At 47.4% G+C, this 26,230-nt stretch overlaps 5 protein-coding genes across 7 annotated transcripts in view; all 5 read right to left on the minus strand.

The window, feature by feature from the left end:
- LOC308580362 (uncharacterized protein) overlaps positions 1-26,230 on the minus strand; it is a 148,788-nt gene that overhangs the window by 88,166 nt on the left and 34,392 nt on the right. The gene's annotated exons all lie outside the window — the stretch shown is intronic.
- LOC308580409 (uncharacterized protein) overlaps positions 43-26,230 on the minus strand; it is an 83,189-nt gene continuing 57,001 nt past the window's right edge. Inside the window, exon 4 of the transcript XR_014004822.1 lies at positions 43-92. The gene's annotated coding sequence lies outside the window, so the exon portion shown is untranslated. The remainder of the gene's footprint in view (positions 93-26,230) is intronic.
- On the minus strand, positions 1,895-10,175 carry LOC308580672 (zinc finger and SCAN domain-containing protein 21-like). The gene is made up of 4 exons (XM_081182665.1): positions 9,992-10,175; positions 7,828-8,730; positions 6,699-6,828; positions 1,895-4,584 (listed from the first exon to the last, which is right to left on the minus strand). The coding sequence occupies exons 2-4, from the start codon at positions 8,551-8,553 to the stop codon at positions 3,728-3,730; spliced, it is 1,713 nt and encodes a 570-aa protein (XP_081038791.1). The 5' UTR covers positions 8,554-8,730; positions 9,992-10,175; the 3' UTR covers positions 1,895-3,727.
- LOC308580682 (uncharacterized protein) lies at positions 10,836-16,971 on the minus strand. Of its 2 annotated transcripts, none has more exons than XM_081182694.1 (4): positions 16,855-16,971; positions 14,873-15,856; positions 13,914-14,037; positions 10,836-13,322 (listed from the first exon to the last, which is right to left on the minus strand). In XM_081182694.1, exons 2-4 carry the CDS (start codon positions 15,629-15,631, stop codon positions 12,505-12,507), a joined length of 1,701 nt encoding a protein of 566 aa, XP_081038820.1. In that variant the 5' UTR covers positions 15,632-15,856; positions 16,855-16,971; the 3' UTR covers positions 10,836-12,504. The 2 variants fall into 2 exon arrangements, with proteins under 2 accessions (XP_081038820.1, XP_081038821.1); XM_081182695.1 differs by having other exon boundaries at positions 16,866-16,956.
- On the minus strand, positions 21,347-24,787 carry LOC308580687 (uncharacterized protein). Its single transcript, XM_081182704.1, has 2 exons — positions 24,699-24,787; positions 21,347-24,142 (listed from the first exon to the last, which is right to left on the minus strand). Exon 2 carries the CDS (start codon positions 24,007-24,009, stop codon positions 22,321-22,323), a length of 1,689 nt encoding a protein of 562 aa, XP_081038830.1. The 5' UTR covers positions 24,010-24,142; positions 24,699-24,787; the 3' UTR covers positions 21,347-22,320.

Below are 26,230 nucleotides of genomic sequence, written 5' to 3' on the forward strand. Positions count from 1 at the left end.
TATCTCAGAACCGGTGTTATGTGGTCCCGGCGGCCAGTCCCAGTCACCAGTCTAGCTGCCACATTCTGGATTAATTGCAGTTTCCGGGCCACCTTCAAAGGTAGCCCCACGTAGAAGCATTGCAGTAGTCCAATCGGGAGATAACCAGAGCATGCACCACTCTGGCAAGACAGTCTGCAGGCAGGTAGGGTCTTAGCCTGCGTACCAGGTGGAGCTGGTAGACAGCTGCCCTGGACACAGAATTAACCTGTGCCTCCATGGACAGCTGTGAGTCCAAAATGACTCCCAGGCTGCGCACCTGGTCCTTCAGGGGCACAGTTACCCCATACAGGACCAGGGAGTCCTTCACACCAGCCCCCCCCCCCGTCCCCCAAGAACAGTACTTCCATATTGTCAGGATTCAACCTCAATCTATTAGCTGCCATCCATCCTCCAACCGCCTCCAAGCACTCACACAGGACTTTCACCACCTTCACTGGTTCTGAGTTGAAAGAGAGGTAGAACTGGGTATCATCTGTATATTGATGGACACCGAGCCCAAACCCCCTGATGATCTCTCCCAGCAGCTTCATATAGATATTAAAAAGCATGGGGGAGAGGACAGAACCCTGAGGCACCCCACAAGTAAGGGCCCAGGGGTCTGAACACTCATCCCCCCCCACCACTTTCTGGACATGGCCCAGGAAAAAGGAGCGGAACCACCATATAACAATGCCCCCAACTCCCAACCCCTCTAGACGGTCCAGAAGGATGTTATGGTGTCAAAGGCCGCTGAGAGATCCAGCAGAACTAGGAAACAGCTCTCACCTTTGTCCGTAGCCCGCCGGAGATCATCAACCAGCACAACCAAGGCAGTTTCAGTCCCATGGTGAGGCCTGAATCCTGATTAGAAGGGATCCAAATGGTCCACATCCTCCAGGCATGCTTGGAGTTGTTTGGCAACCACCCGCTCAATCACCTTGCCCAAGAATGGTAAATTTGAGACTGGGCGATAGTTGGCCAAATTGGCTGGGTCTAAAGATTTTTTTTTAAGAAGCGGTTTAATGACCACCTCTTTCAGCGGGTCTGGGAAGGCTCCCTCACAGAGGGAAGCATTCACCACCCCGCAGAGCCCATCGCCCAGCCCTTCCCGGCTCACTTTTATCAGCCAGGATGGGCAAGGATCAAGGAGACAGGTGGTCAGTTTCACTTGTCCAAGCAGCCTGTCCACATCCTCGGAGGTAACAGATTGGAATTGATCCCATGTAACAGGACTAGACAGAACTCTAGCACTCTCCCGCCCTGGCCCTGCTCCCACGGTGGAGTCTACCTCCTTCTGAATCTGAGCGACTTTATCTGCAAAAAACTTTGCAAAATCATTGCAGGAGATCTTGGGGTCCCTACCAGGCCCCGGTGGTGCAGGTGGTTCCGATAGATTGCGAACCACCTGAAAAAGTCTCCTGCTGCTGTTTTCTGCAGATGCAATGGAGGTGGCAAAGAAGGCCCTCTTCACCGTCGCCATTGCCACTTGGTAGGCTCGACGTTGAGCTCTAACCCATGTCCGGTCTGATTCAGAATGAGTTTTCCGCCACCGGCGCTCTAGCCGTCTCAGCGATTGTTTCATCGCCCTCAGCTACGGGGAAAACCACGGGGCTGTCCGGGCTCCATGCAATCGGAGAGGGCGCTTCGGAGCCAGACAGTCAATAGCCCTGGTTAACTCCACATTCCAGCGGGCCACCAGGGAATCAGCTGAAAGGCCATCAACGTGGGATAAAACATCCCCTACCACTCTCTGGAAGCCAACTGGATCCATTAAGTGGCGGGGGCGGACCATCCGAATCGGTCCCACCTCGCTGCAGAGGGGAAGCGTCGCGGAGAAGTCCAGAGAGCACTTACACACGTTTCCTTCTGGGTGGGAAAGACGGGGTCTTTTTGAGTGTGGCACCATTCGCTGTGGAATGCCCTCCCAAGAGAAACAGATGTAGCTATGCCACTGCTCACTGTCCATCACACAGGCTTTTCCAGAACATTTTGGAGATGGCCGATAGCATTCACTGCTTTTGCTCACCGATGTGGAGGGGTTGACTGCTGCATAGTTATTTCTGTAAGACTAGTTTTATTTTAAAAGCTTTAATTGTTGAAAATTACTTCTTTTAGTTGCCTTGATTTCCACCCCCCTACCCCCGGAAAGGCATTTCTTTATATATCCTAAATATATAAAATAAAATTTACTGACACTTTCAAGGCACAAGCTGCACATCCAGTGTTATAACCTTTTCCCAGTCCTGTGTGGATTTTTTTGGGGGGAGGGGGAAGAATTTTTACTTGATTTTACAAATTCATTCACATTCAAAATCACAGATAATAAAAAATACACAAGATTCTTCCAAATCTCAAGACCTCCCCACTCCCCTCTGTGGGTTCTTTAGTTAACTTTTTCAATTGTATACTATAAGTCCTCCTAATTTTCAGCCCTCCATTGTATCCAAAGTCTATATAACATTACAAGAGTTATTTAAGACCTGCCAAAGTGTTCAAGTGTTTACAGTGGTCTGTCAAGTATAGTATAATTTTCTCCCATTCTTTGTTGAAGTTGTGATCCTCCTGGTTTCTGATTTTCCCCGTCATTTTTGCCATCTCTGCATAAGCCAATATTTTGCTCTGCCAGTCCACCCTGGTAGGACCTTGCTTTCTTTCCAACCTCGGGCAAGCAGCATTCTTGCCGCTGTTGTAGCATACATAAACAGTGTTCTCAGTATCTCTGCACCCACAATTCCTAACAAAAAGGCTTCTGGGTTTTTTTAACAAACGTTATTTTAAACTTTTTTTCAGTTCATTGTATATCATTTCCCAGAATTCCTTTATTACTTTACAGTTTCACCACATATGGTAAAAGGTGCCTAACTTTTCTTTACATTTCTAGCAAATATTTGAGCTTGTCCTATACATTGCTGCTAATTTACTTGGAGTTAAATACCAGTGGTACATCATTTTCATAGTTTTCTTTTAATGTATAATACACTGTAAATTTCAAATCCTTTCTACGTAGTTTTTCCCATGTTGAAAGCTGTGTGTTGTATCCAAAATCCCTTGCCCATTGTATCATAACCAGTTTAACTTTTTCATCTTTAGTAAACCATTACAATAACAATTTACACATTTTAGAGAGCAATTTCACATTATTCTCCAACAATACTCTCTCAGACTTCGATATTTCATTAGAAAATCCCTTTCTTTTATCTGTTTTTTTTTAAAAAAACTTTAACTGGTGATACTATTACCAATCCGTTAAAAGATCTCTTATATCCTCAATTTTTTCAATTTCAACTGGTGCTCTTCTTCTACTAATAATCCCTTATATGTTACCCAACCCTTTCTCATATTCAATTTTTTCACATAAATCGCTTCTACCGGGGAGAGCCACCATAGTATTTTCTGCTCCAAGAGATTTTTGTATTTTTCTCATACGACATATAGTGACTTTCTTACTAAGTGGTTCAGGAAATCTCTGTGTACTTTGACTTTTTCATACCATAAATATGAATGCAACCAAATCTATTATTGTGACCCTCCAAATCTAAAATATCTGTATTTTGTAGTGGTATCCATTCTCGGGGCCAGCAAAGGCAGGACACCTCATAATATAACCTTAAATCTGGCAGGGAAAAGCCACCTCTATCCTTAGAATCTATTAATGATTTGTGTTTTATTCTTGGCTTTTTCCCCTGCCAGATAAATTTTGAAATATCTACTGTACTGTGTGGATTTTATCGTGTGCACAAAGGTCTGACTTCCGAATGAATGTTTTCCCACAGAGGGTGCACTTGTATGGCTTCTCCCTCATGTGTATTATCTCGTGTTTTACAAGTTTGGACTTTATAGGGAAGCTTTTCCCGCATTGCAGGCACTCATACGGCTTCTCCCCTCTGTGCTTCCTCACGTGGTTGTTAAGGTAACGCTTTTTGTCGAAGCTCTTCCCGCAGTCTGAGCACTTGTACGGTGTCTCCAGTGTGTGCAGCCTGACGTGTTCCTGGAAGACTGAACAATTGTCAAAGTTTTTGCCGCAGTGAGAGCACGTGTACAGACATTCTCCTGTGTGGATTCTCATGTGCTGCATAGAGCCTGAACTGCAACTGAAGTTTTTCCCACCGTTAGAGTAATTATATGTGTTCCACAATCCTGTGTGGGTTCTCTCATGTGCAAGAAGGCCCTGCGTCTTAATGAAACTGTTTCCACAATAGAATGACAGGTACGGCTTCTCTCTGATGTGAATGCTCTGCTGTACCATAAGGTCTGAGCTCCGTTCAAAGTCTCTTCGACAGTCAGATGATGCTTTTTGTACCTCACTACACTCTATTATTTGTGAGTCAGTGGATTCTCTCTCCTCTCTGCTAACTTCTGCATAGAAAGTGGATTTTTCCACCAGACCACTCTCATAGCTTCTTTCTTCATCATTCAACAACCCTGGCTGATTCTCAAACATTATTCGCTTTTGATGGTCATGGAAATCCTCCTCTCTTCCCAAACAGGCATTGTTTGCTTCTCCTTGCACAGAACCTTCCTGGTGGAGGGTATTTGTCTCATTCTCCAATACCTGCTCATTACCTGTAGGAATAAAAAAATCCCAGAGAATCTTATCTGTTCTGGAGTGATTATTCCAAACAGAAAATCAACAGAGTTTAGTATCAGAGCTGTTGCAGGCAGAATATGTGAGAATATTCTCTTTCCCCCTCATAATACGAGAATTAAAGTCTTCCACTGAAACTGTGTAGTCGTAGCTTCAGTGCAGACAATAGAAAGCACTTCTAATTAAATTTTAAAACTACTAGACAAGGCAATGGCTGCTGGCTTAGTTTATGGGAGTTTTTTTACGGATTAGAGAAATTAGAAGAAGAAGAAGAAGAGTTTGGATTTGATATCCCGCCTTTCACTCCCTTTAAGGAGTCTCAAAGCGGCTAACATTCTCCTTTCCCTTCCTCCCCCACAACAAACACTCTGTGAGGTGAGTGGGGCTGAGAGACTTCAAAGAAGTGTGACTAGCCCAAGGTCACCCAGCAGCTGCATGTGGAGGAGCGGAGACGCAAACCCGGTTCCCCAGATTACGAGTCTATCGCTCTTAACCACTACACCACACTGGCTTTACACCACTACACCACACTGGAAAACAGGTCAGTCATGTTGTACTGGATCTCTCTAGTCAAATATTGTCCAGCTATGAATATCAGATGCTAGAGTAAAAAAACAACAACCCAGAAAATAGAGGGCTGAGGCCTCTAAGCCCAGCTTGAGTAAAGGTTACAGCTTTTAGAACTTTTTAGTTTAGAAGAAAGAGGAGTAAGGGATGTGATTGTGATATGGAGAAAGTGAACAGAGACATTTTCCACCTTATCTCATTGTAGTGGTCAGGTGGGATTACTATGAGGAATTATGAAATATGGAGCAAGCCATTGTGTCAGCAATGAAAGCATTGCATTGACTGGGTTTGATTCATTGACAATAATTTCTGATCAAATCCCACAAGCCTCTGCATCTCTGCCCATTTTCTCTACTGTTCATTTTCTACACCTGACAGGAGTATAAAGCATTCTAAACACAGGCCAGTTGCTTCACTGGGCATCCTCAGTACATAAAGCTAGTAGGTTACTTTGATGTAGTTTGTTAATCTTCAGATAGATCTTAAGGGCCAGGAAGAGAGTTCACAAAGAGATGGTAAATACTCCCATCTTGCCTCTCCTGTTTATGACTTCCAGGGTTTCCTAAAAGCATTCCTCCTTGCTTCCTCTTTTATTTACTCTGAAATACATATGCATGCTCAAGTAGGAAATAGTTTCTTTGTAGTTAAAAGAATTTCTCTCATCTGACTTTGTCCCATGTGGGGTTTTTTGAAATGCTTAGAGGAAATCTGACTGGTTCTTACAAACACTGTGTAAAAAGTCCTTTTGTGAATAAAACGACCTGGGCCGAGGGGTGGAGAGAATTATTATTGGCACTCCTCCCAGGGTCTTGCTGGTCAAGCCTTACGTGTATTTTATTACCCAGAGTCCAATCCTTCCTTGCTTTGGGAACACTACAGCTCATAATATTAGAACCTGGAGACATCCAATAGAATTGAACAAGGGCTTGTGGCAGTGAGGGTGTTGTGTGACAGGGGCAGCACTGTGGTGAGGGAGAACTGTGGACAGGGGTGCCAACTTTAATAAAATATTGGGGGGGCGGTCAGGTAAGCCCCACCCCACATAATAGATCACATGATGCAGTGCACTTACTCTATTTGAATGGCAACACCCATCAACTTGGGGTAGAGACACCCCTCAAATATTTTATTGGGAGACCGGAGGGATCTCATCCCCTAGGAGTTGGCTCCTATGTGGAGGTTTGGTGAGGAGGAAGCTTGGGGTGGGAGGCTTTGGCATGGAGTGAGATAAAGTGGGGGGGGGGTAGGGGGGTGAGCAGAACTTAGCATGAGTGTCAGCCCCTAGAAGTAGCAGCAGCAGCAATGATAGGATTGTTGGCATCCATCTGTCTTGGGAGGCAATGGAGGAGTTTGCCTTGAGGGGTGAAGTCAACCTGTTGGAAGTTGCAGCGCCTGCTGTGGCTGTAGGGACCGATGCGGGATAATGATAATAATAACAATAACAGACAAGTGCATGTTTGCCAGGGGGGGGGGACAGTGAGAGGAGAAACCGCCTCATGAAAACCTGAGCATGGTGAATCCTTACTTGACAATCTCGTCACTTCACTCGGCCTGTCTGCGGCTTCTCTGAAGACCTGCCCAGCCCAGGTGTCCCGTGGCAGAAGCTGGCCCGTCTCAGAAGGATCCGCAGCCATCACTGCAGAAGGCACAGGTACCTGAAACAGCAGTGAGGAAGATCATGAGCCTGAAGTTGGATAACAAAGCAATGGTCTGAAGGAACCCAACATACATATACTTTCTGGCTACCAAGATCTGGGCTAGAGCAAATCCCTCCAAATACATTAATTTCCATGGGTTACTTAAGACCCAGACACTTGAAATAGCAAATTACTGTATTGGCTCCAATATAAGCCGCACCTGCGAGTAAGCCGCACCTTTAAAATTCAGAGGCTTAGAGGCGGCTTGAGAGCAGCGGATGGGACGCACCACGTTGCCCCCGGGCTGCTCTTGGGGGGGAGCTGGGCAGCTTTGCCAGCAGCCTCTGCCCCAACCCCCCTTCATTCCAACGGCTCGGCTGGGTGCCGTTGTCCTGCGCTCCTGGGCTGCTTCGGGGGGGACGGGACTGCGCCACTTTGCTGGCAGGAAAAGTCGTGAATATAAGCCGCACTTGACTTTCACGATCAGACTTTGGGGGGAAAGTGCGGCATATATTCGGGCCAATACGGTAACCAGTAGAAATCCATTTCAGCACCATATATATCATAGACACCATATGCCAGCAGGTGAAAAACTGGATGTGTCTAGCAGTCTGGATACTTATCCCCCCCTCCCACCCCACAGGCGAAATTTGACAGGTAGGCGGGGCTGCCCACCCGTCAATACCCGACATCACAGTGACATGATGAGGCGCCCACACATGCAGCCAAGTGCAAGTTCTAACAACCAGGTGATCGTCATTTGCAAACACTCACCATTAGCTGACCACAGGCCCAATGGAGTCCTGGAAGGTCTAAATCAGACACCCCCAAACTCGGCCCTCCAGATGTTTTGGGACTACAATTCCCATCATCCCTGACCACTGGTCCTGTTAGCTAGGGATGATGGGAGTTGTAGTCCCAAAATATCTGGAGGACCGAGTTTGGGGGTGCCTGGTCTAGATGAACCGGCCAGAGAGGGCTTCCCCACTGCTGCTGTACACCTTCAGAATTTCTCACCTTCTGTTCCGGACCCTCCACCTCGTCCTGCCCCAAGAGGAATCCCTCCGCCAGGGCCACCGCCTGGGCGCAGGTCTCCGGCTTTCGCTCCCTGACCCAGCTCTGCATGTCTCCTGGCAGGATGCTCAGGAACTGCTCCAAGATCAGCAACTCCAGAATCTCATCCTTCGTGTGCCTCTCTATTTTCAGCCACTGGCCACAAAGCTCACGGAGCCGGCCATAAACGCCTCTCGGACCCTCTGCCTCCCGATAGCGGAGTTGCCTGAAGTGCTGCCGCTGCTTCTCCCTCGCAATGGCTTCCCCTTCCAAGATGGCCACCTTCACCTTCCTGTAGTCTCCCTTGTCCTGGGCACTGAGGCCGATGAAGGCCTGCTCAGGCTCTCCGCTGAGAGCCGGCAGGAGGAGGGCCACCCACTTGTCCCGAGGCCACCGGCAGGCCGAGGCTACTTGCTCAAAGGAGGCCAGGAAGGCCTTAGCATCCTCCCATGGGGAGGGCTCCTCAGATAGCTGTAGGTTCCTGCATCCTGAGTTGGGAGCCTGCAGCATCCTCAGAAACTCCTGCAACTGGGCTTCCCAGCGCTCCAGCGCCCCTTCTTCCGGCTCACATTTTATATAATGGGAAGGTGTCCCAATAAGGAACTGCCCTGTGCCCCTGTGTTGTGGGGCTTTTGCTACGCCTTCCATTTCTTCCCATGCTTTGGAGCCTGTCACGTTCCGCATGTCCATTTTGAGAACCGGACTGCCCCTTCGTCCTCCTCCTCCTCTTGCTTTCTGTCCCGTCTCTTCTCAAAAATGGAGACGGTCCAAGACCCGCAAGGGGGTCTGCAAAATCAGTAGAAGTGGTTTATTTCTAAGCGATGGCCAGAAATTCTCAAGCCAAGCCAGCGAGGGAGACTCCTCCTCCTAACAGCAAGAAACAAAAAATAAGTGAGAGGAAACAGTGCTGATTTTATTTTTTGCTTGTTACTTTGTCAATGTTGTTAATATTGTTTTATAGATTATGACTGCTGTAGTATTTTGTGAATCTTATAAGACTTTTGCTGTAATTGTGCTGTTTTCTTCAGGTGGTGGTGCTGTTAATAGTGTTTTATATATTGTAATTGTTTTACTGATTATTTGTAATTCTTTTGCTGGTGGTTTGTTACTCATTCTATATGGCACGTATTTGTGATATTCTGTTGTGTTATTGTCACTTATCTATCCATGGGATAGCACAGCATGAGACTCTTAAATCTCAGGGTTGTGGGTTCAAGCTCCACACTGGGCAAAAAGATTCGGGTTGGGCTACATGACCCTCGTGGTGCCTTGTTCGTAAGCTGCTTTGTGATTCATTTGAATGAAAAGTGGAATAGAATTATAACAAATCAAATCAATTGAAGAGGAGGAGAACCTGGCTATAGCACTGAGACTGACCTGAATGTGGCCCAGGATTAGACAAATTCATGGAGGTAAAGGCTGGAAATCAGCCCTGAGTGCTCACTGGAAGGACAGGTCCTGAAGCTGAGGCTCCAATACTTTGGCCAGCTCATGAGAAGAGAAGACTCCTTGGAAAAGACCCTGATGTTGGGAAAGATGGAGGGCACAAGGAGAAGGGGATGATAGAGGACGAGATGGTTGGACAGTGTTCTCAAAGCTACCAGCATGAGTCTGACCAAACTGTGGGAGGCAGTGGAAGACAGGAGGGCCTGGCGTGCTCTGGTCCAGGGGGTCACGAAGAGTCGGACACGACTAAACAACAACAACAAAGGCTACTGGTGGCTACAAGCTATGAGGACCATTCTCTGCCTCCGTGCCCAGAGGCAAGAATGCTGGGGAGAGTGGCTCATGAAGGCTTTCCAAGAGGCATCTGACTGGCCGCAGGGTGCTGGACTAGATGGGCCACTGCTCTGATCCAGAAGGGCTACTCTTGTGTTCCATAGAACCTTCAAGTCCAGAAGCAAGCTACCTTTGAGATCCTGATGAAGAACAGCTTAGCTTTTAAAGGTGAACTGGCTTTTAGCTTACTCTGCCCACCTTCAGCTGAGCGTCCACGTTCATTATTATTTTTTGAAGCAGGGTTTCTCCTACTTTACCTGCAATTTCTTTTTTCTCTCTGCAGCACTCTGGAACTAATAATAATAATAATAATAATAATAATAATAATAATAATAATAATACAACTCACCTCTCCCTATAAGCTAAGCAGTGCACCACCAATTTGCCTGGGCAGCACCTGCTGCAGTTCCACAGTGCTTTGACAAAGAAGGGAGGAGGAGGAAATTTCAAAAGTCAGATTCCCACCAGGAAGAGGAGGGAAGAAAGGGCACCGGAAATGATGTAGCCCAGCACGTTTCTTCCATAACAAAGAAAAAGGATTCCTTCTTCCCTTCCTCGCCTCCCCCGCAATTTCCTTTCTCGGGCTCAGAGCAGAACTCGATAGGTTTAACCCTTTGGGCGCATCTCTCAACTTTAAAAAAAAAAATGCCCCTCTGTGATTTGCTACAGAACTGGATTATGTTTTGCTATGAAAAGCTGTGCCCAGGGCTACATACATACCATGCATTTAAGACACATTTAATGCACATTCAACACACACACCCAATCCTGGGAGCTGTAGTTTACCCCTTCATGGAGCTACAATTCCCAGCACCCTTAGCAAACTACAGTTCCCATGATTCTTTGGGGGGGTTGACCTAGGAAGCTGGGGCAGGAGATGGGTGAAAGAGGAGCTTTCAAACAGAGGGAACCAAATTATCCTCCAGCTCCTCTGCACTAGAGTCCTCCGCTGGTCCAGCTCAGGTAAAGGCCCTCTCATTACTGCCTCTTGTTTATTTATTTCCTAGATCCATAAATTTGGAAGGGACCGCGAGGGTCATCTAGTCCAACCCTCTGCAATGCAGGAATCTTTAACCCAACATGAGGCTCGAACCCATGGCCTATTATTTATTATGGATTTATTCATCACCTTACATAAAACCACGATTCAAACATATTGCATTTTTTTTAAAAAAAAACAGCTCGGGAACAGTGTATTTGTTTCTTTATTAAAAACGACATGTCACTTAATTGTTGAAACCTCTAAGTGATTTACATGGAACATAAAATGCAATTAGCAGCCAAAGTCATAAGTCAAAAACAAGTTGACATAAAAAAACCCACCAACCCACCACACCCAAGCATTTATTTATTTTTTAAACCAGGAGTTAAAAAATACATGGTTGGCATTCACTTTCCCTCAGAGCAGACCTATTAAAATGAATAAATATGACTAAGTTAGTTCCATTAACTTCAGTAGTTGAATACCACCATAGTTGAACTATGACATTTGCTCCCACAGGAGGCAGTGATGGACAACAAAATGGATGGCTTTAAAAGATGGGACAAATTGACAAGGCTATCAGACAGCTCTTGTCCTCAGATCCTGCTTGGTTTCCCACAGGCAAATGGGTGGCCACTGAGAGAACAGGATGCTGCACTAAGATTGGCCACTCTGGCCTCATCCAGAAGGCTCTTCTTATGTTCTTAGCCGCTGAAGGGCCACCTATTAGCACCCGCCCTCCACTCTCCTGGCCTTAGTAAGTGATGGCTCCCCTGCCACAGGATTTCCCCAATCAATGCTACTTCAGGGTGGATACTGCGCGAGGTGCACTTAGGGGGAATTGTTCTTATAGACACGAATTCATTTCCTGGGGATCATGATAACTGCATGCCACCTCCAGCATCAGAGGCCACATGCCTCTGGTAGACACTAGTTGCTGGGAAGCAACAATTGGAAGAGGGCTGATGGGCTTCCCGGTGGAATCCGCTTGGGAAACAGGATGGCCCAGTAGTGGGAAGAAAACCCAGAGCCGGGGGAGTGATGGTGGGACAACGATGAGCAGTCAGAGGGAGAAGACTGGGAAGAGAAGTGTCAGAGGCTGAGGAAGCAACAGAGCTTAGTGAGCTGGGAGAGGCAGAGGCAGAGAGCAGTGCAGAATCAGGGGCAGAAGCCGATTCAGGAGGGTGAGATGACAGAAGCCAAGAAGTAGAGAAGGCTGGGGAAGTGTCATGGGTTTCTCCTCTTCCTGCTGCAACGAGCGCCCTTTTCCCCTAGTTTCCCAGAACCAAAAGGGTGGAGGAGAGAGTGGTGATGCACAGACTCAGTCTTCAATTGCTTGGGGAAAACCCTGGAGAGGAGGGGATTTGGCAGCTATGGGGAGGCAGGAACCTTCAGTCTCAGCAACTGCTTCATGGGAGCACGACCTACCAGGGATGCGTTGCTGTGCTCATGAGGCCTGACACTCTGCCAAGTTGGTGCAGATCATGTTTTTGCTATTAAAGAGTTAATGGCAACTTGCACGGTGTGATTTACTGCTGGCTCGCTCCTGACACTATGTTCTCATGAGAAAGGATAGACTGAGGTTGGTGGGACAGTGCCCCATTTGCCCTGACGGACTAGTCTCCACTGGCACCAGCTCTCGGAAATAGGACCATCTAAACAAGCTGGCTGGCAAAGAGGTTTCTTGAGGCAGAGTGCTTCCCAGTTGCCATGGTCTGAATCCCAGCACTGCACCACTTCACTTCCAAGAAGGGCTCAGAGTAATGCCTGCATCCGCATCCGGGAAAATCCATACAGGAGGAGACGATCGTGCAGTCAGAGACCGGAGCGACTGCTGAAGGTCTAGGACTACCAGAGTCCGGGACGTTTGTTCCATGTTTCTACCTCACATGGATTCTCACGTGGGCCTTCAGTTTCGAACTCTGGTTGAAGCATTTCCCGCACTCGCTGCACCTGTACGGCTTCAGGCCCTTGTGTATCCGGACGTGGGAGACGAGGCTGCCCTTGACGTTGAAGGTTTTCCCACAGTCCGAGCACTGGAAGGGCTTCTCCCCCGTGTGGATCCTCTGGTGTCTAACAAGGTCGGAGTTCATGCCGAAGGACTTCCCGCAGTCCGAGCACTCAAAGGGCTTCTCCCCTGTGTGGACCCGGTGGTGGCGGATGAGGTCGTAGTTCATCCGGAAGAACTTGCCGCAGTACGAGCATCCGTACGGCTTCTCTCCCCGGTGGATTCGGTAGTGCCGGAAAAGCCCGTACTTAGTGCTGAAGGATTTGCCGCAGTCCAAGCAACCGTACGGCTTCTCTCCCGTGTGGGTCTTGTGATGTCGGATGAGCTTGTCCTTTGTGCGGAAGGCCTTCCCGCACTCCACGCATTTGAAGGGTTTCTCTTCTGCCTCGGTCCTCTCGCTTGCCTTGGAGTTGGAAGTCCGTCTGTATTCGGTCAGGGTCACAGGCCTCTCCCCGGTAAGAAGTCCACTCAGTCCTTGGTAAAGGCCCATGCTAGGAATGAGCTCATCCATCCTCTGCCTCGGACAGCTTGCCTGTTGTTGCCTCCATGGCCCACACAGACCCTCATTCGACCCCGCCTGCTTGCAGTGCTTGAGCCCGTTGGCTGTCTCTCGCTCCTCCAGGATCCCTTGCGGTTCTTGCTCAGAGCTTTCTTGCCCGTGATCCTCTTTCTGCATCACATACTGCTTACCTGAAGGAAGAAGGAGAGAAATTAAATATAAGAACATCAACACCTTAAGTATCAAGTATTGTACCAGGCAGAGGGCCTTCTCAGTAGTGGCACCCGCCCTGTGGAACGCCCTCCCATCAGATGTTAAGGAAATAAACAACTATCTGACTTTTGGAAGACATCTGAAAGTATCCCTGTTTCGGGAAGTTTTTAAACGTTTGATCTTTTATTGTGTTTTTAATATTCTGTTGGGAGCCGCCCAGATGGGCGAGGTATAAATCATCATCATCTTCATCATAATCACCTCTTCCCACACAAAACAACCTGGACCCAGCGCTTGTCAGCTGAGGCCCTTCTTTATGTCCCCCCTCCCAGAGAAGTTTGGAGGGTGGCAACAAGAAAATGGGCCTTTTCTGTGGTAGCTCCCCGACTATACAATGCTCCACAGTTAGCATGGAGTAATCCCTGTTTGGTGAAGTTTTTAATGTTTGATTGTGTTTTTAATCTGTTGGAAGCCACCCAGAGTTGCTGGGGAAACCCAGCCAGACCAGCTGGGCAGGGTATTATTATTATTATTATTATTATTATTATTATTATTATTATTTTACTTACCCCCTGAGCTGGCATTTCCTCCACACTCATGTTTCACCACGTTCCAGATCTGCCTGCCTGCATCTCCCAAAGTAGTTGCCTCATCTGGGACACTCACAATCACCTTCTGAAAGAGACCCGGGCCCTGAAACAGCAGGGGTCATGTTGTTCAATGATTTGTGTTATTCACAGCATTTAGACACACTTTGTGTAGACCAGTGTTCTTCAAGCTTAGGTCCCCAGAAGTTGTTGGAATACAAATCCCATCATCCCTCATTGTTGGCTAAGTTGGCTGTGGATGATGGGCTTTGTAGTCCAAACAACATCCGAGGCCCAAGTTTTGAAGAACACTGTGATAACTGGGCAAGATGTATCAATTGTTTGACATGGCATAAGGTAGCTTCCTTTGGTTCTTGATCTCGCTACCAGGAATCCCAGGATGAAAACAGGCTTCTATAAGGATACTTGGTTTAAATGTCTGAAGTTGTTTTAACAGACAATGCAGTTATAACGTATATGCTGTGGGAGTGTCAGCATGCCTTTGGAGACAAATCCTGCATCATATAAATTCAATTACAGGAGAAAACTCTCCCCCAGTTGATTATTTTTTATTTGATTGAGGGGGAAATATCTGCAAAACAACAGCCTTTAAAAAACAAACAAACAAACAAAAGCAACCCTTGTGGTAGCAGCCAGAGCAGTCTGGGCTCGAAAGTGTAAAGATTATCAGGTTCCAATTATATGTGAATGACTAAGGAAATGTCTTAAATTTGCAAAAATGCACAAATCAGTTGATTTGACTCATAAGAGGAGCAGTATATTTTACAACACATTTGTTGAGAGATGGGCGTTCTTTGTGAATCACTGCAACACAAATTTTGGAAATATTAGACTGGGAACTTTGTTGACTTCGATTTGTGCATATTTCAAAGTACAGATTATTGTTATTATTATTTAAAAAAGAAAGGATACAGCCTCACCTGCTCTTCCCAACTCCCTGCTTCTCCCTGAGCCGGCAAGAAATTCTCCACCAGGGCCACTGCCTGGGCACAGGTTTCAGGAGCCTGATCCTTCACCCGACTCTGGATCCCTCGAGGCAGGACATCCAGGAACTGCTCCAAGACTAGCAAGTCCAGGATCTCCTCTTTGGTACGTCTCTCTGGTTTTAACCACTGGCGGCAAAGCTCCCAGAGCCGGCTGCAGGCCTGGCGGGGGCTCTCAGCCTGGTGGCAGTGTGACTGCCTAAAGCGTTGCCGGTGGCCCTCTGTGCTGAGGGCCTCCTCCTCCTCCTTTACTTTGGTGTAGGGGCCCTTTTCTCGCAGATCGAGCTGGACGCGGACCTGGTGGCTCGCCCCGTTGAGGATCGGAAGGAGGTACCCTTCTTTTGGAGGCTGGCTGGCTGCAGTGATGGCTTCAAAAGGGGCTAAGGAAGTCCTCAGGTCTGCCCAGGGAGCCAATTCCGCCAGCTGCGAGCTCCCCGCCTCAGAGTGGGGTGACTCCATCGCCTTGAGGAAGGCCTGCCACTGGGCCTCCCAGACCTGCTGCAGGCCCTCGCACCCTGCAGGTCCCGCCTGAGCAGAAGGGTGGGGCTTTTTCCTCAGTCCCTTGGATCCCATCTCAGACTTTGGACCTGCTGGGTCCTTCCTCTCTGTTTTCACACCCAGCTTCAATTCCTGATCCAGCACCGCCTGGAAGCGGAGATCTGGGGCCGGCAGCTCCCCCTCCCTCCCTTCCGCCATTTGGGAACTGGAGCTCTGGCAGTTGGGAAGGGTAGATGGAATTCGAACTCAGAGCAGCGCTTCCGCCCCTGACGGCTAATGCAGGAGAGGAATCCAGCCAATCGGATTAGTGCACCCAGCTACTGCGGTATGACAAGGAGAGTTCAGAGGGATACAGGGCAGAGATATCTCCGCAACGGTGCTTGGGAGCTACCCTTGGCCGCGGATGGGATATCCAAGTGCTTTCTGCCGAAACAAAACAAGAGAAATCTGTTAAGTTGTTGCAAACTGTTTTTAATATTATTTTTAAAATTTATTTAATCATTTTTTCAATATAAACAACAACCGCAAAAGACACATACAACAAAAACCATAATAACACTAATAACACAATTTGACAATTCAGATTTGAATACTGATATACCTATGACTGGTGGGGCTGTGGGTTAAACCACTGAGCCTAGGACTTGCCGATCAGAAGGTCGGCAGTTCGAATCCCCACAATGGGGTGAGCTTCCGTTGCTCAGTCCCTGCTCCTGCCAACCTAGCAGTTCGAAAGCACGTCAAAGTGCAAGTAGATAAATAGGTACCGCAGGTCCCCAGTCTCTTGTGACAGAGCATTCCACCAAGTCGGGGCCAGTACTGAAAAGGCCCTGGCCCTAGTTGAGACCAATCTAACCACCTTGCGACCTGGGACCTCCAAAATATTGTCATTGGTGGACCTTAAGGTCCTCCGCGGGGCATAGCAGGAGAGGCGGTCCCGTAGGTACGTGGGTCCTAAGCCGCACAGGGCAATAAGGAGCAATTAATCATTGAGATCCTACTTTCCAATGGGTTTTTTAAAGATGTGAACACACACAACCTCCCAAGGGAGACCGTTCCTCTGTCAAGGGATTTTGGACTGATGGAAGTTGTAGCCCCAAACGCCTGGAGCTGAAGACAGCAGGCTGGCGAAGGCAGGGGCTGGAGGGACAAGTAATCTGACTTCTACATAGAATCACAGAGTTGGAAGGGACCCTGAGGATCATCTAGTCCAACCCCCAGCAATGCAAGAATATGCATATCGCAGGTTGCAACCAGAGCCAGTCTCCCCAGTTTCCTATCCCTTAGGCGGAGGGTCTGCAAAGGTCCCCCTCTCTGTTCTTCCACCCACCAACCTCTTTGCATCCCCACGCTCCCCCCCCCCCCCAATATAAAAGCTGGATACTATATATATATATCCGACATCATTTCTCTTTTTGCACCTTCGGCTCACCGCTGCTTGGATTTCAGCAGCCTCCAACTCCCGCCTGCATCCAGAGAGCCATTTCGCTTTCCGGATAGAGGGGACGGAAAAGGCACGAGCTCCCCACCCCCGACCTCTCTATGGTAGCGACATCCCACCTACTCCCCCCTCCCCAAATTTCCCCCCTCCCCTTCCCTTCCTTTCTAGGAACCCCGATCTCGACTGCTGGATTTAACCATTTAAACACAAGAAGCTCCTTCTCTGTGTGGGCCAGAGCCCAGGTGGTTCCTTTCCTGCCTGTTTCACGGATGCGTTTTGGCGCATGGGCTTGTTTTCGTTTGCATTTCACAACTGCTTGTTGTGATGCCTCCTCCAAAAGCGGCTTAGGTCTTTTGAGAGAGAGAGAGAGAGAGAGAGAGAGAGATAGATGCTGCTGCCAATTGCTGCAGTGAATCGCAGAATCGTAGTTGGAAGTGACCCAATGGTCATCCAGTCCAACCCCCTGCACTGCAGGAATCTCGGCTAAAGCATCCATGACAGATGACCCTCCAACCTCTGTTTAAAAACTTCCAAGGAAGGAGAGTCCACCAACTTCTGAGGGAGACTGTTCCACTGTCTAACAGCTCTTGCTGTCAGAAAGTTCTTCCTGATATTTACTTGGAATCTCCTGTTTTATAACTTGAATCACTGGTCCTAACCTCCAGAGCAGGAGAAAACAAGCTTGCTCCCTCCTCCATGTGATAGCCCTTGGGATATTTGAAGATGGCTATCATATCTCCTCTCAGTCTCCTCTTTTCCAGGCTGAATGTAATCAGCTCCTTCAACCGTTCCTCATAAGGCTGTTTCCAGACCCTTGATCATCTTGGTTGCCCTCCTCTGCACACATTCCAGCTTGTCAACAACCTTCTTAAATTGTGGTGCCCAGAATTGGACACAGTATTCCAGGTATGTTTTGACCAAGGCAGAATAATTTGTATTTTAATTTGTATTAAAGTCTGCTTCTCTGCACCTCTGTGATCTGTGCACGTCATGATGAAGGATTTAGGCTGCCAACTTTGTACAGAGGTACCCCGTAAGAACAGTCCTGTTCGGAACGATTCGGTTTACGAACTCCGCAAAACCAGAAGTAGTGTCCCGGTTTGCAAACTTTACCTTGGCCTAAGAACGGAATCCGAAAGGTGGAAGGGCACCGGCAGCGGGAGGCCTCATTAGGGAAAGCATGCCTCGGTTTAAAAACGGTTTCGGTTTAAGAACGGACTTCCAGAACGGATTAAGTTCGTAAACCGAGGTACCACTGTATTTTAAAAGTCAAGGTTACAGGGCTGCACTAATAAGGCCTCCATCTGCACTGTAAATTTAAAGCCGTATCATACCACTTTAAACAGGCATGGCTTCCCCCCCAAAATCCTGGGAAATGTAGCTTGTTAAGGATGCTATGTTAGGAGACCCTGGCTCACGTCTTACAGCTATAATTCCTAGAATTCCCTGGGAAGAGGAATTGACTGTTAAGGCACATTGGGAATTGTAGCACTCTGTGAGGGGAGCAGGGTGTCTCTTGACAACTCTCAGCACCCTCAACAAACCACAATTCCCAGGATTCCTTAGAGGAAGCCATGATTGTTTAAAGTGGCATGGTAGTGCTTTAAATGTATAGTGTAGGTGGAGCCTAGGACCTGGGGAAAGCTCACCAAATCCGTCATTGTGTCTCTCCTAGCCTGACCTACCTCACAGGGTTGTTGTGAGCTTCTCAGAAGAAAGGATGGAGGTAAATAAAGTTTGTGTTTGTTCCTGTAGGAATTTGCCTGGTCTTTAGCTTGAAGAAGAAACATTTCATGCATTTATACAAAGACTTAATATTACCCTCTTGGCATCTGACCATTCAGGAGCTTTAAGCCCAGTGTGAGGCTCTTCTTAGGATCCAACTCGCCTCAGATCCATCCTTGTTGTTCAGCAGCATCTGGAGGGCCAATGGAAGACAATGGTTCTGCCAACTCCAGGTCCAGATGCCATGGACCTCAGAGTATCAGCTGTCTGCCAGGGATTGCTGGCAGCCTGGTTCACACATTCCTTAAACCACAATTAAACTAAACTATGGTTTAAACAACAGGAGCTTTGCTCCTCCCCCATCCCAGCTGCTGCCAGGGAAACAAACCATGGTTCTGGCTCACTGTATGTTTCCCTCAAGCAAAGCATAGAATCATAGAATCATAGAGTTGGAAGAGACCACAAGGGCCATCGAGTCCAACCCCCTGCCAAGCAGGAAACACCATCAGAGCACTCCTGACATATGGCTGTCAAGCCTCTGCTTAAAGACCTCCAAAAAAGGAGACTCCACCACACTCCTTGGCAGCAAATTCCACTGTCAAACAGCTCTTACTGGCAGGAAGTTCTTCCTAATGTTTAGGTGGAATCTTCTTTCTTGTAGTTTGGCTCCATTGCTCCGTGTCCGCTTCTCTGGAGCAGCAGAAAACAACCTTTCTCCCTCCTCTATGTGACATCCTTTGATATATTTGAACATGGCTATCATATCACCCCTTAACCTCCTCTTCTCCAGGCTAAACATGCCCAGCTCCCTTAGCCGTTCCTCATAAGGCATCGTTTCCAGGCCTTTGACCATTTTGGTTGCCCTCCTCTGGACACGTTCCAGTTTGTCAGTGTCCTTCTTGAATTGTGGTGCCCAGAACTGGACACAGTACTCCAGGTGAGGTCTGACCAGAGCAGAATACAGTGGCACTATTACTTGCAATACAGTGGCACTATTACTTCCCAGCATGAGTGGTAAGCCAAGAATAAGGGCCCCTTCCAACCATCCTCCTTATTGCGCATTATTGATTATTTCTGCTCATGATGGTATTGGGTGGTTAAATGTGATCACACCTTCACTTAAGCTTAAGCAAAGGTTTAGGGGTAGACATACTGCTGCATATGGAATACCATATTTACACAAATCTAATGCGACATTGAATCTAATGTGCACCTCAATTTTCAAAACTTTGAAACCCAAAAAGTATTTGCTAGCGAATGTAAATGCTCCATCAAACACTATTTTTTGCGACGTATTTTGGCCAAAAAAAGGTGCCCATTACATTCGGGTAAATACAGTAGGTACAGAGTCCTGCTGAAATCCTGTAATAATAATAATAATTTTTTGCAATATGTTCTGATTTATTTTCGGAGCCCATTCTTTTCTTTTTGCAAGTGCCCCTCCAAACAGCATTAATGCAGTAACACTGGGCAAGTATCCCAGAACAACTTATACTATGGAGTGATCCAAGATAATCTCACCGCTAATATGTCAATGGTCACACCCACAACCATGACTTTAAAACCCCCTTACACTATTTTCAACAGTCATGGCTTAATCAATAGGAGTATAGCATCTAGATCAAGGGAAGTAATAGTGCCACTGTATTCTGCTCTGGTCAGACCTCACCTACAGTACTGTGTCCAGTTCTGGGCACCACAATTCAAGGAGGACACTGACAAACTGGAACGTGTCCAGAGGAGGGCAACCAAAATGGTCAAAGGCCTGGAAACGATGCCATATGAGGAACAGCTAAGGGAGCTGGGCATGTTTAGCCTGGAGAAGAGGAGGTTAAGGGGTGATATGATAGGTGTCACATAGAGGAGGGAGAAAGGTTGTTTTCTGCTGCTCCAGAGAAGCGGACACGGAGCAATGGATCCAAACTACAAGAAAGAAGATTCCACCTAAACATTAGGAAGAACTTCCTGACAGTAAGAGCTGTTCGACAGTGGAATTTGCTGCCAAGGAGTGTGGTGGAGTCTCCTACTTTGGAGGTCTTTAAGCAGAGGCTTGACAACCATATGTCAGGCGTGCTCTGATGGTGTTTCCTGCTTGGCAGGGGGTTGGACTCGATGGCCCTTGTGGTCTCTTCCAACTCTATGATTCTATGATTCTATGATTCCCTTTTGGAATCCTGGGAACTGTAGTTTAAGGGTGCTGGGGATTGTGATCAAGCACACTTAACAAACTACAGACGATGGACAAAGGCTCCCATCAGCCCCAGCCAGCATGTCCAATGGTCAGGGATGATGGGAATTGTAGTCCATCAACATCTGGAGGGTCACAGGTTCCTCAGCCCGCGCCAGAAATTTAAGCTATATTCTCCGTAGTCAGTGAAACTGTCATTCCTCCTCCTCCTCTCTGTTTTTCCTTCAGTTCTTCAAAGTGGCTGAAGGGTTGTTTGTTTTTTCCAAGCTTTTTACATGTCTACTCAGAGGTAAAGACCACTGAGTGAATGGAATGTTTTTCCAGATACATGTGTACTTTTCATGTTGGCCACACACTTTTAAGACATGCATCATTTTGTGATATGATTATTCAGCTTTACTAGCAAACCGAAGGTTAAACTAACCCTTTTCCAGCCCTGGGAGGAGTGTGGGGAGCGTTTGTGCGACATACTTACACACTGCAGCCAAAACACCAATGTGTTTGGAAAGCCCTGGTGTATAGGATTGCAGCCTGATCTCTAGAATGACCCTTGATATTCATAAAAAAGGAAGTAATCTTTTAATGGTGTTACAGGACACATTATACCCAATTATTCAATGTAACGTCTTTCCTGTGTCAGCTATGCAATGAGGAGGTTGCATCCAATTTCTCTTTCCCTAAACTGAACTACCGTAAATTGTGTCAATGCACACACAATCCACACAAATGACAGATTAAAACAGGTAAGGTTTTGGACGTTACCTAAAATTGAACCACCCCAACTACCTGTAAAAGTGAGTAAAAACAAAGCTATTTCAGAAGGCAGTCTTATAATATAAAAAGCATATTTTTTTCAAATATGTAGCCTCAGGGCTTCCTCGCTGTAGCACAGGGGTTCTAGCTTGAATAAAACATGGGGGAGGCAGGTAAGCCCTGCCCTACATAATTGATCACATGATGTGGTGTGCACACACCATTTCAATGGCGATGCCCATCAACTCTGGGGGGACCCGGCACCCTGAAATATTTTATGGAGTGGGGGAGCGAAGGCACCTTGGCCCCTAGAAATTGGCTCCTATGCCACAGCAATATCAGGAATACCTTAGAAGTCGTCTTAAAACCACCAGTTTGTCATTTCTAACAAGACAGACAATACTTGAGATGTTTAGCAAAATATCTAAATTAAGTCCAAATGGAATCACTGGTGACGCAACAGCTTTGAACCATAACTTCCGCTGACCCGAGTAACAGCAGTCCTCTGGCTGTTTCCTTCCTTCTCCCCTCAGGGCAAGGTGGTTCTCTGTTAGCCCCTGTGGTGGCGTTCAGGTGAGGGAGCAGATTGAAAGAATTATGATCTCATCTACCACAAAATAGATACTTGTTCTCTACTAAATAAATTACAAAAACCCTCATGATCTCTTTCCACAATCAGAGCATTTAAAAGTCCTCCCTTCTAATGAATATTATCTGATGTGATGTCCTCTTTCTTCCTCTGGGTTATTTCCTCTATAAAGGCCGATACGCAAATGCTTGTCACAACATGGCGATTTCATAGGAGTTCTCCTCAGCGTGGACTCGCTTATGCTGGCTAAAAGCAGCAGGGTCCATGAAACTTTCCCCACACACCAAGCAAGTCTGTGGCTTCTCCTCCTGTGTGTGTGTTTGCATGTGCTTGACAAGAGTTTTTCTGTGAGCGAAGCTCTTCCCGCATTCCGAGCACTTATGAATCCGCTCTCCCGTGTGGATCTGCTGGTGTTGCAGGAGGCGAGAGCTGACGCCAAAACTTTTCCCGCAATCTGCACATTTGTAGGGTTTCTCCCTCGTGTGGGTTAGCTGATGTCGGATGAGGCAAGAGCTGAGGTTGAAACATTTCCCACAATCCGCGCACTTGTACGGCTTCTCCCCCGTGTGGATTCTCTCATGTACAACAAGGCTCCCCTTCTGACTGAACGTTTTCCCGCACTCCGCGCACCTGTAGGGCTTCTCTCCCGTGTGGGTCCTCTGGTGCCGAACAAGGTCGTGTTGTATAATGAAGGATTTCCCACACAGCGAACACTCGTAGGGTTTCTCCCCCGAGTGGAACTGCATGTGCGACATGAAGTTTCCGATCCAGCGGAATCTTTTGCCACAGTCCGAGCATTCGTACGGTTTTTCTCGTGTGTGAAGTCGCTGGTGCTCGACGAGTTTAGAGTTCACGCTGAAGGATCTCCCACAGTCCAAGCACTTGCAAGGCTTCTCTTTCGTGTGGGTTTTCTCGTGGGCTACGAGGTTCCCTTTGAGGGAGAACTTTTTCCCGCACACTGAGCATTTGTAGGGCTTCTCGCCCGTGTGGCTTCTCACGTGTGTCACCAGGTTGCACTTCTTGCTAAAGCTTTTGCCACACTCAGAGCATTTGTACTGCGTCTCCCCCGTGTGGGTTCTGTAATGCCTGATAAAGTCAGCGTTCATACTAAAGGATCGCCCGCACTCCAGGCATGTGTACGGTTTCTCCCCTGTATGGTTTCGGCGATGTCTGACAAGATCGGCGTTTTTACAGAAGGACTTCCCGCAGTCCGAGCACTTATAGGGCTTGTCCTCGGTGTGGAGTCTCTGATGAATGACAAGGTTCCCTTTCTGAGAAAAGCTCTTCCCGCAGACCGCACAGGCGAACGGTTTCTCTCCAGTGTGCATTCTCAGGTGAGCGACCAGGTGGCTTTTCGTTCCACAGCTCTTCCCACAGTCCGAGCATTCGTACATTTTGTCTCCCGCGTGGGTTCTGTAATGCCTAACGAAGTCGGAGTTCATGCTGAACGACTTCCCGCAATCGGCGCATTTGTACGGCTTCTCCCCGGTGTGGTTTCGGTGGTGCCTGGTGAGGTCAGCGTTCTTACAGAAAGACTTCCCACATTCTAAGCATTTGTACGGTTTCTCTTCCATGTGGATCCTCTCGTGGACCGCAAGGTGCCCTTTCTGAGAGAAGCTCTTACCACACGCTGAGCACCCGTACGGTTTCTCCCCCGTGTGGGTTCTCTGATGACTAATAAGGTGAGAATTCATGCTGAAAGACTTTCCGCAGTCTGGACACTTATGTGGTTTCCCTTCCATGTGGGCGCATGTAGACCTTGGAGAGTCCATCTCACATTCGGTCAAAGCCACTTGCTTGTCATTTTCCTCAATCTCCTCCTTGGCTGCGATGGCATCTAAATCTTTAAAGTTTTTTGCACACAGAATGGGCTCATCCATGTCTGTTTCTGGATGCCTTTGCCTTCTGCCTTCATGCTGAGGGACCCTCTCTTTGGTAGATGTCCCACGTTTGTTTCCTTAGCCAAGGGCTTTTGTGCACATGATCCTGGCCATCTTCTCTGCTCAGAGTTTCCTTATAGAAGAAAGAAAAATTCCTGAGTGAGTCCTAAATCTGGAGGTTGCAAAACCGAAGGTCCTCCAGATGTTGCTAACTATCTCTCCTGTCACCCCTGATCATTGGCAATGCTGATAAGCTCTGTTGGTAAAGCATGAGACTCTTAACCTCAGGGTCAGGGATTCAAGACACACGCTGGGCAAAAGATTCCTGCATTGCAGGGGCTGGGCCTTTGTGGTCCCTTCCAACTCTACATAGCTATGATGCTATGATGGGAGTTGGAGGCCAAATCCACACCACACATGCCACTCCTAACAACAGCTGTGGCCTCTCTCAAATAATCATGGGAGCTGTCCACTGCCCATGGTGGGGCGAGCTGTTAGAGGAGACCCTCTGTTCCCCCCACAGAACTACAATTTCCCGAGAAGTTAAAACAATCAATCTTGCTTCCCAGAGAACTTGGGAAATTGCTCTGGGAGGTATTTCCAAGTTAATATGCGTAGGACCAACTTGGATGGCTTTAAAAGAGGGTTAGGTAAATTCAGGGAGGATAAAGCTATCAGTAGCTGCTCACCCTGATGCCTATGCTTTGCCTCTAGCCCAGGGGTTACCAACCTTATTCAGCAGGGGGCCGGTCCACTTTCCCTCAGACCTTGTGGGGGGGCCAGACTATATTTTGAAAAGAAAAAAAAATGAACAAATTCCTATGCCCCACAAATAACCCAGAGATGCATTTTAAATAAAAGTTCTACTCATGTAAAAACATGCTGATTCCTGGACCATCGCGGGCCGGATTTAGAAGGCGATTGGGCCGCATCTGGCCCCCAGGCCTTAGGTTGCCTGCTCCTGCTCTAGCCAAAGACGCAATGCCAATTGCTTCACAAGTGCTGTTGTGTGAGTGGCAGTTGCCCCCCAGAGCTTCAGGCAGGGGACATTCCCAGCCCCACCTGGGATTGCCCCTGGTGCCTTCTGAAATGTTCTTTCTCTGCTTTCTGAGCTAGCACCCTTCCCCTCCAGATGCTTTGGACTGCAATTCCTATCAGCCCCAGTCAGTGATCAGGGATGATGGGAGTTGTAGTCACAACAACATCGGCTGGCCCTGAGTCTTGAAGGCCACTCCCTGCAAGGCCCTTTCCACCTGGCCTAGGGGGCAGGGCCCAGACTCACCAGCTCTACTAAAGAGGTGCCTGGTGAGACCGGAGGAACATCGCTATGCCTGACAACAAACCCCTATTGGATTCTTTTGCCCCATCTTTTTATGCCTGCCAAACAGCCGTATCATGCTTATGATAATATTTTATTCTCTTGTTAGTTATGCTGTTTTAAATGTGCATTTTATATCTGACTTCACTTAGCATTGGTTTTTTCTTTTAAAAAAAAAATTTTGTTAATTTTGTTTCTGTTAAATGTATTCTGTAGTTGACCTCCTTTGTAATGTTTTATTTTGAAATCTTTAAGATAATATTTTAGTTCTGTTAATTATGTTGCTTTGGCTGTATACTCTATATTTGACTTTCTTCAGAAATGTTTGATTCTGGATTATTTTACTGACATTTTAATATGCTGTAAACTGCTTTGAGATTTTTCTTAAAAATATAAAGCAGTATAGAAATGAAGCAAGCAAGCAAACAAGCAAACAAACAAACAAACAAACAAACAAGATATGGGCATGAGGATGGTGCCTGACATCTCCACCACCTGGGGATCATTGGATCGGGACTGTTTTCACCCAACACTGTGAAATTCTATCAGTTATATTTTATCTGCACCATCAGAATGACTTTCTGGAACCCAGTTGCTTTTTTCTGTGCAGCCTGAGCAGGAGCAGTCACCCTTAAGAAAAAGAGGTTGGAATAGGCCAATACAGTGGACACTTGGGTTGCGGATCCGTGCGGGAGGCACGTTCGCAACCCGCCGCGTTCGCAACCCACAGCGCTGCGTCTGTGCACGAGCAGGTTGCAATTCAGCGCTTCTGCGCATGCGCAAAGCGCAATTTAGCGCTTCTGCGCATGGGCGGCCGCCGAAACCCAAAGTAACCCGTTCTGGTACTTCCAGGTTTCGGCGCGTCCATAATCCGAAAAAATGCAACCTGAAGCGTCTGTAACC

This window comes from Podarcis bocagei, assembly GCF_964188305.1.
Source record: "Podarcis bocagei genome assembly, chromosome: 2".
Lineage (NCBI taxonomy): Eukaryota > Metazoa > Chordata > Lepidosauria > Squamata > Lacertidae > Podarcis > Podarcis bocagei.

Excerpts from the sequence above, each read along its gene's own strand:
- LOC308580672 (XM_081182665.1), bottom strand. The coding sequence starts at position 8,553 with ATGGACATGCGGAACGTGACAGGCTCCAAAGCATGGGAAGAAATGGAA. Across the intron at positions 6,829-7,827 it reads TGGAGGGTCCGGAACAGAAG|GTACCTGTGCCTTCTGCAGT; the intron begins GTGAGAAATTCT and ends CTGCTGTTTCAG. Across the intron at positions 4,585-6,698 it reads TGAAGTGACGAGATTGTCAA|GTAATGAGCAGGTATTGGAG; the intron begins GTAAGGATTCAC and ends TTATTCCTACAG.
- LOC308580682 (XM_081182694.1), bottom strand. The coding sequence starts at position 15,631 with ATGGCGGAAGGGAGGGAGGGGGAGCTGCCGGCCCCAGATCTCCGCTTC. Across the intron at positions 14,038-14,872 it reads CAGGGAGTTGGGAAGAGCAG|GGCCCGGGTCTCTTTCAGAA; the intron begins GTGAGGCTGTAT and ends CTGCTGTTTCAG. Across the intron at positions 13,323-13,913 it reads AGGAAATGCCAGCTCAGGGG|GTAAGCAGTATGTGATGCAG; the intron begins GTAAGTAAAATA and ends TTCTTCCTTCAG.
- LOC308580687 (XM_081182704.1), bottom strand. The coding sequence starts at position 24,009 with ATGGATGAGCCCATTCTGTGTGCAAAAAACTTTAAAGATTTAGATGCC.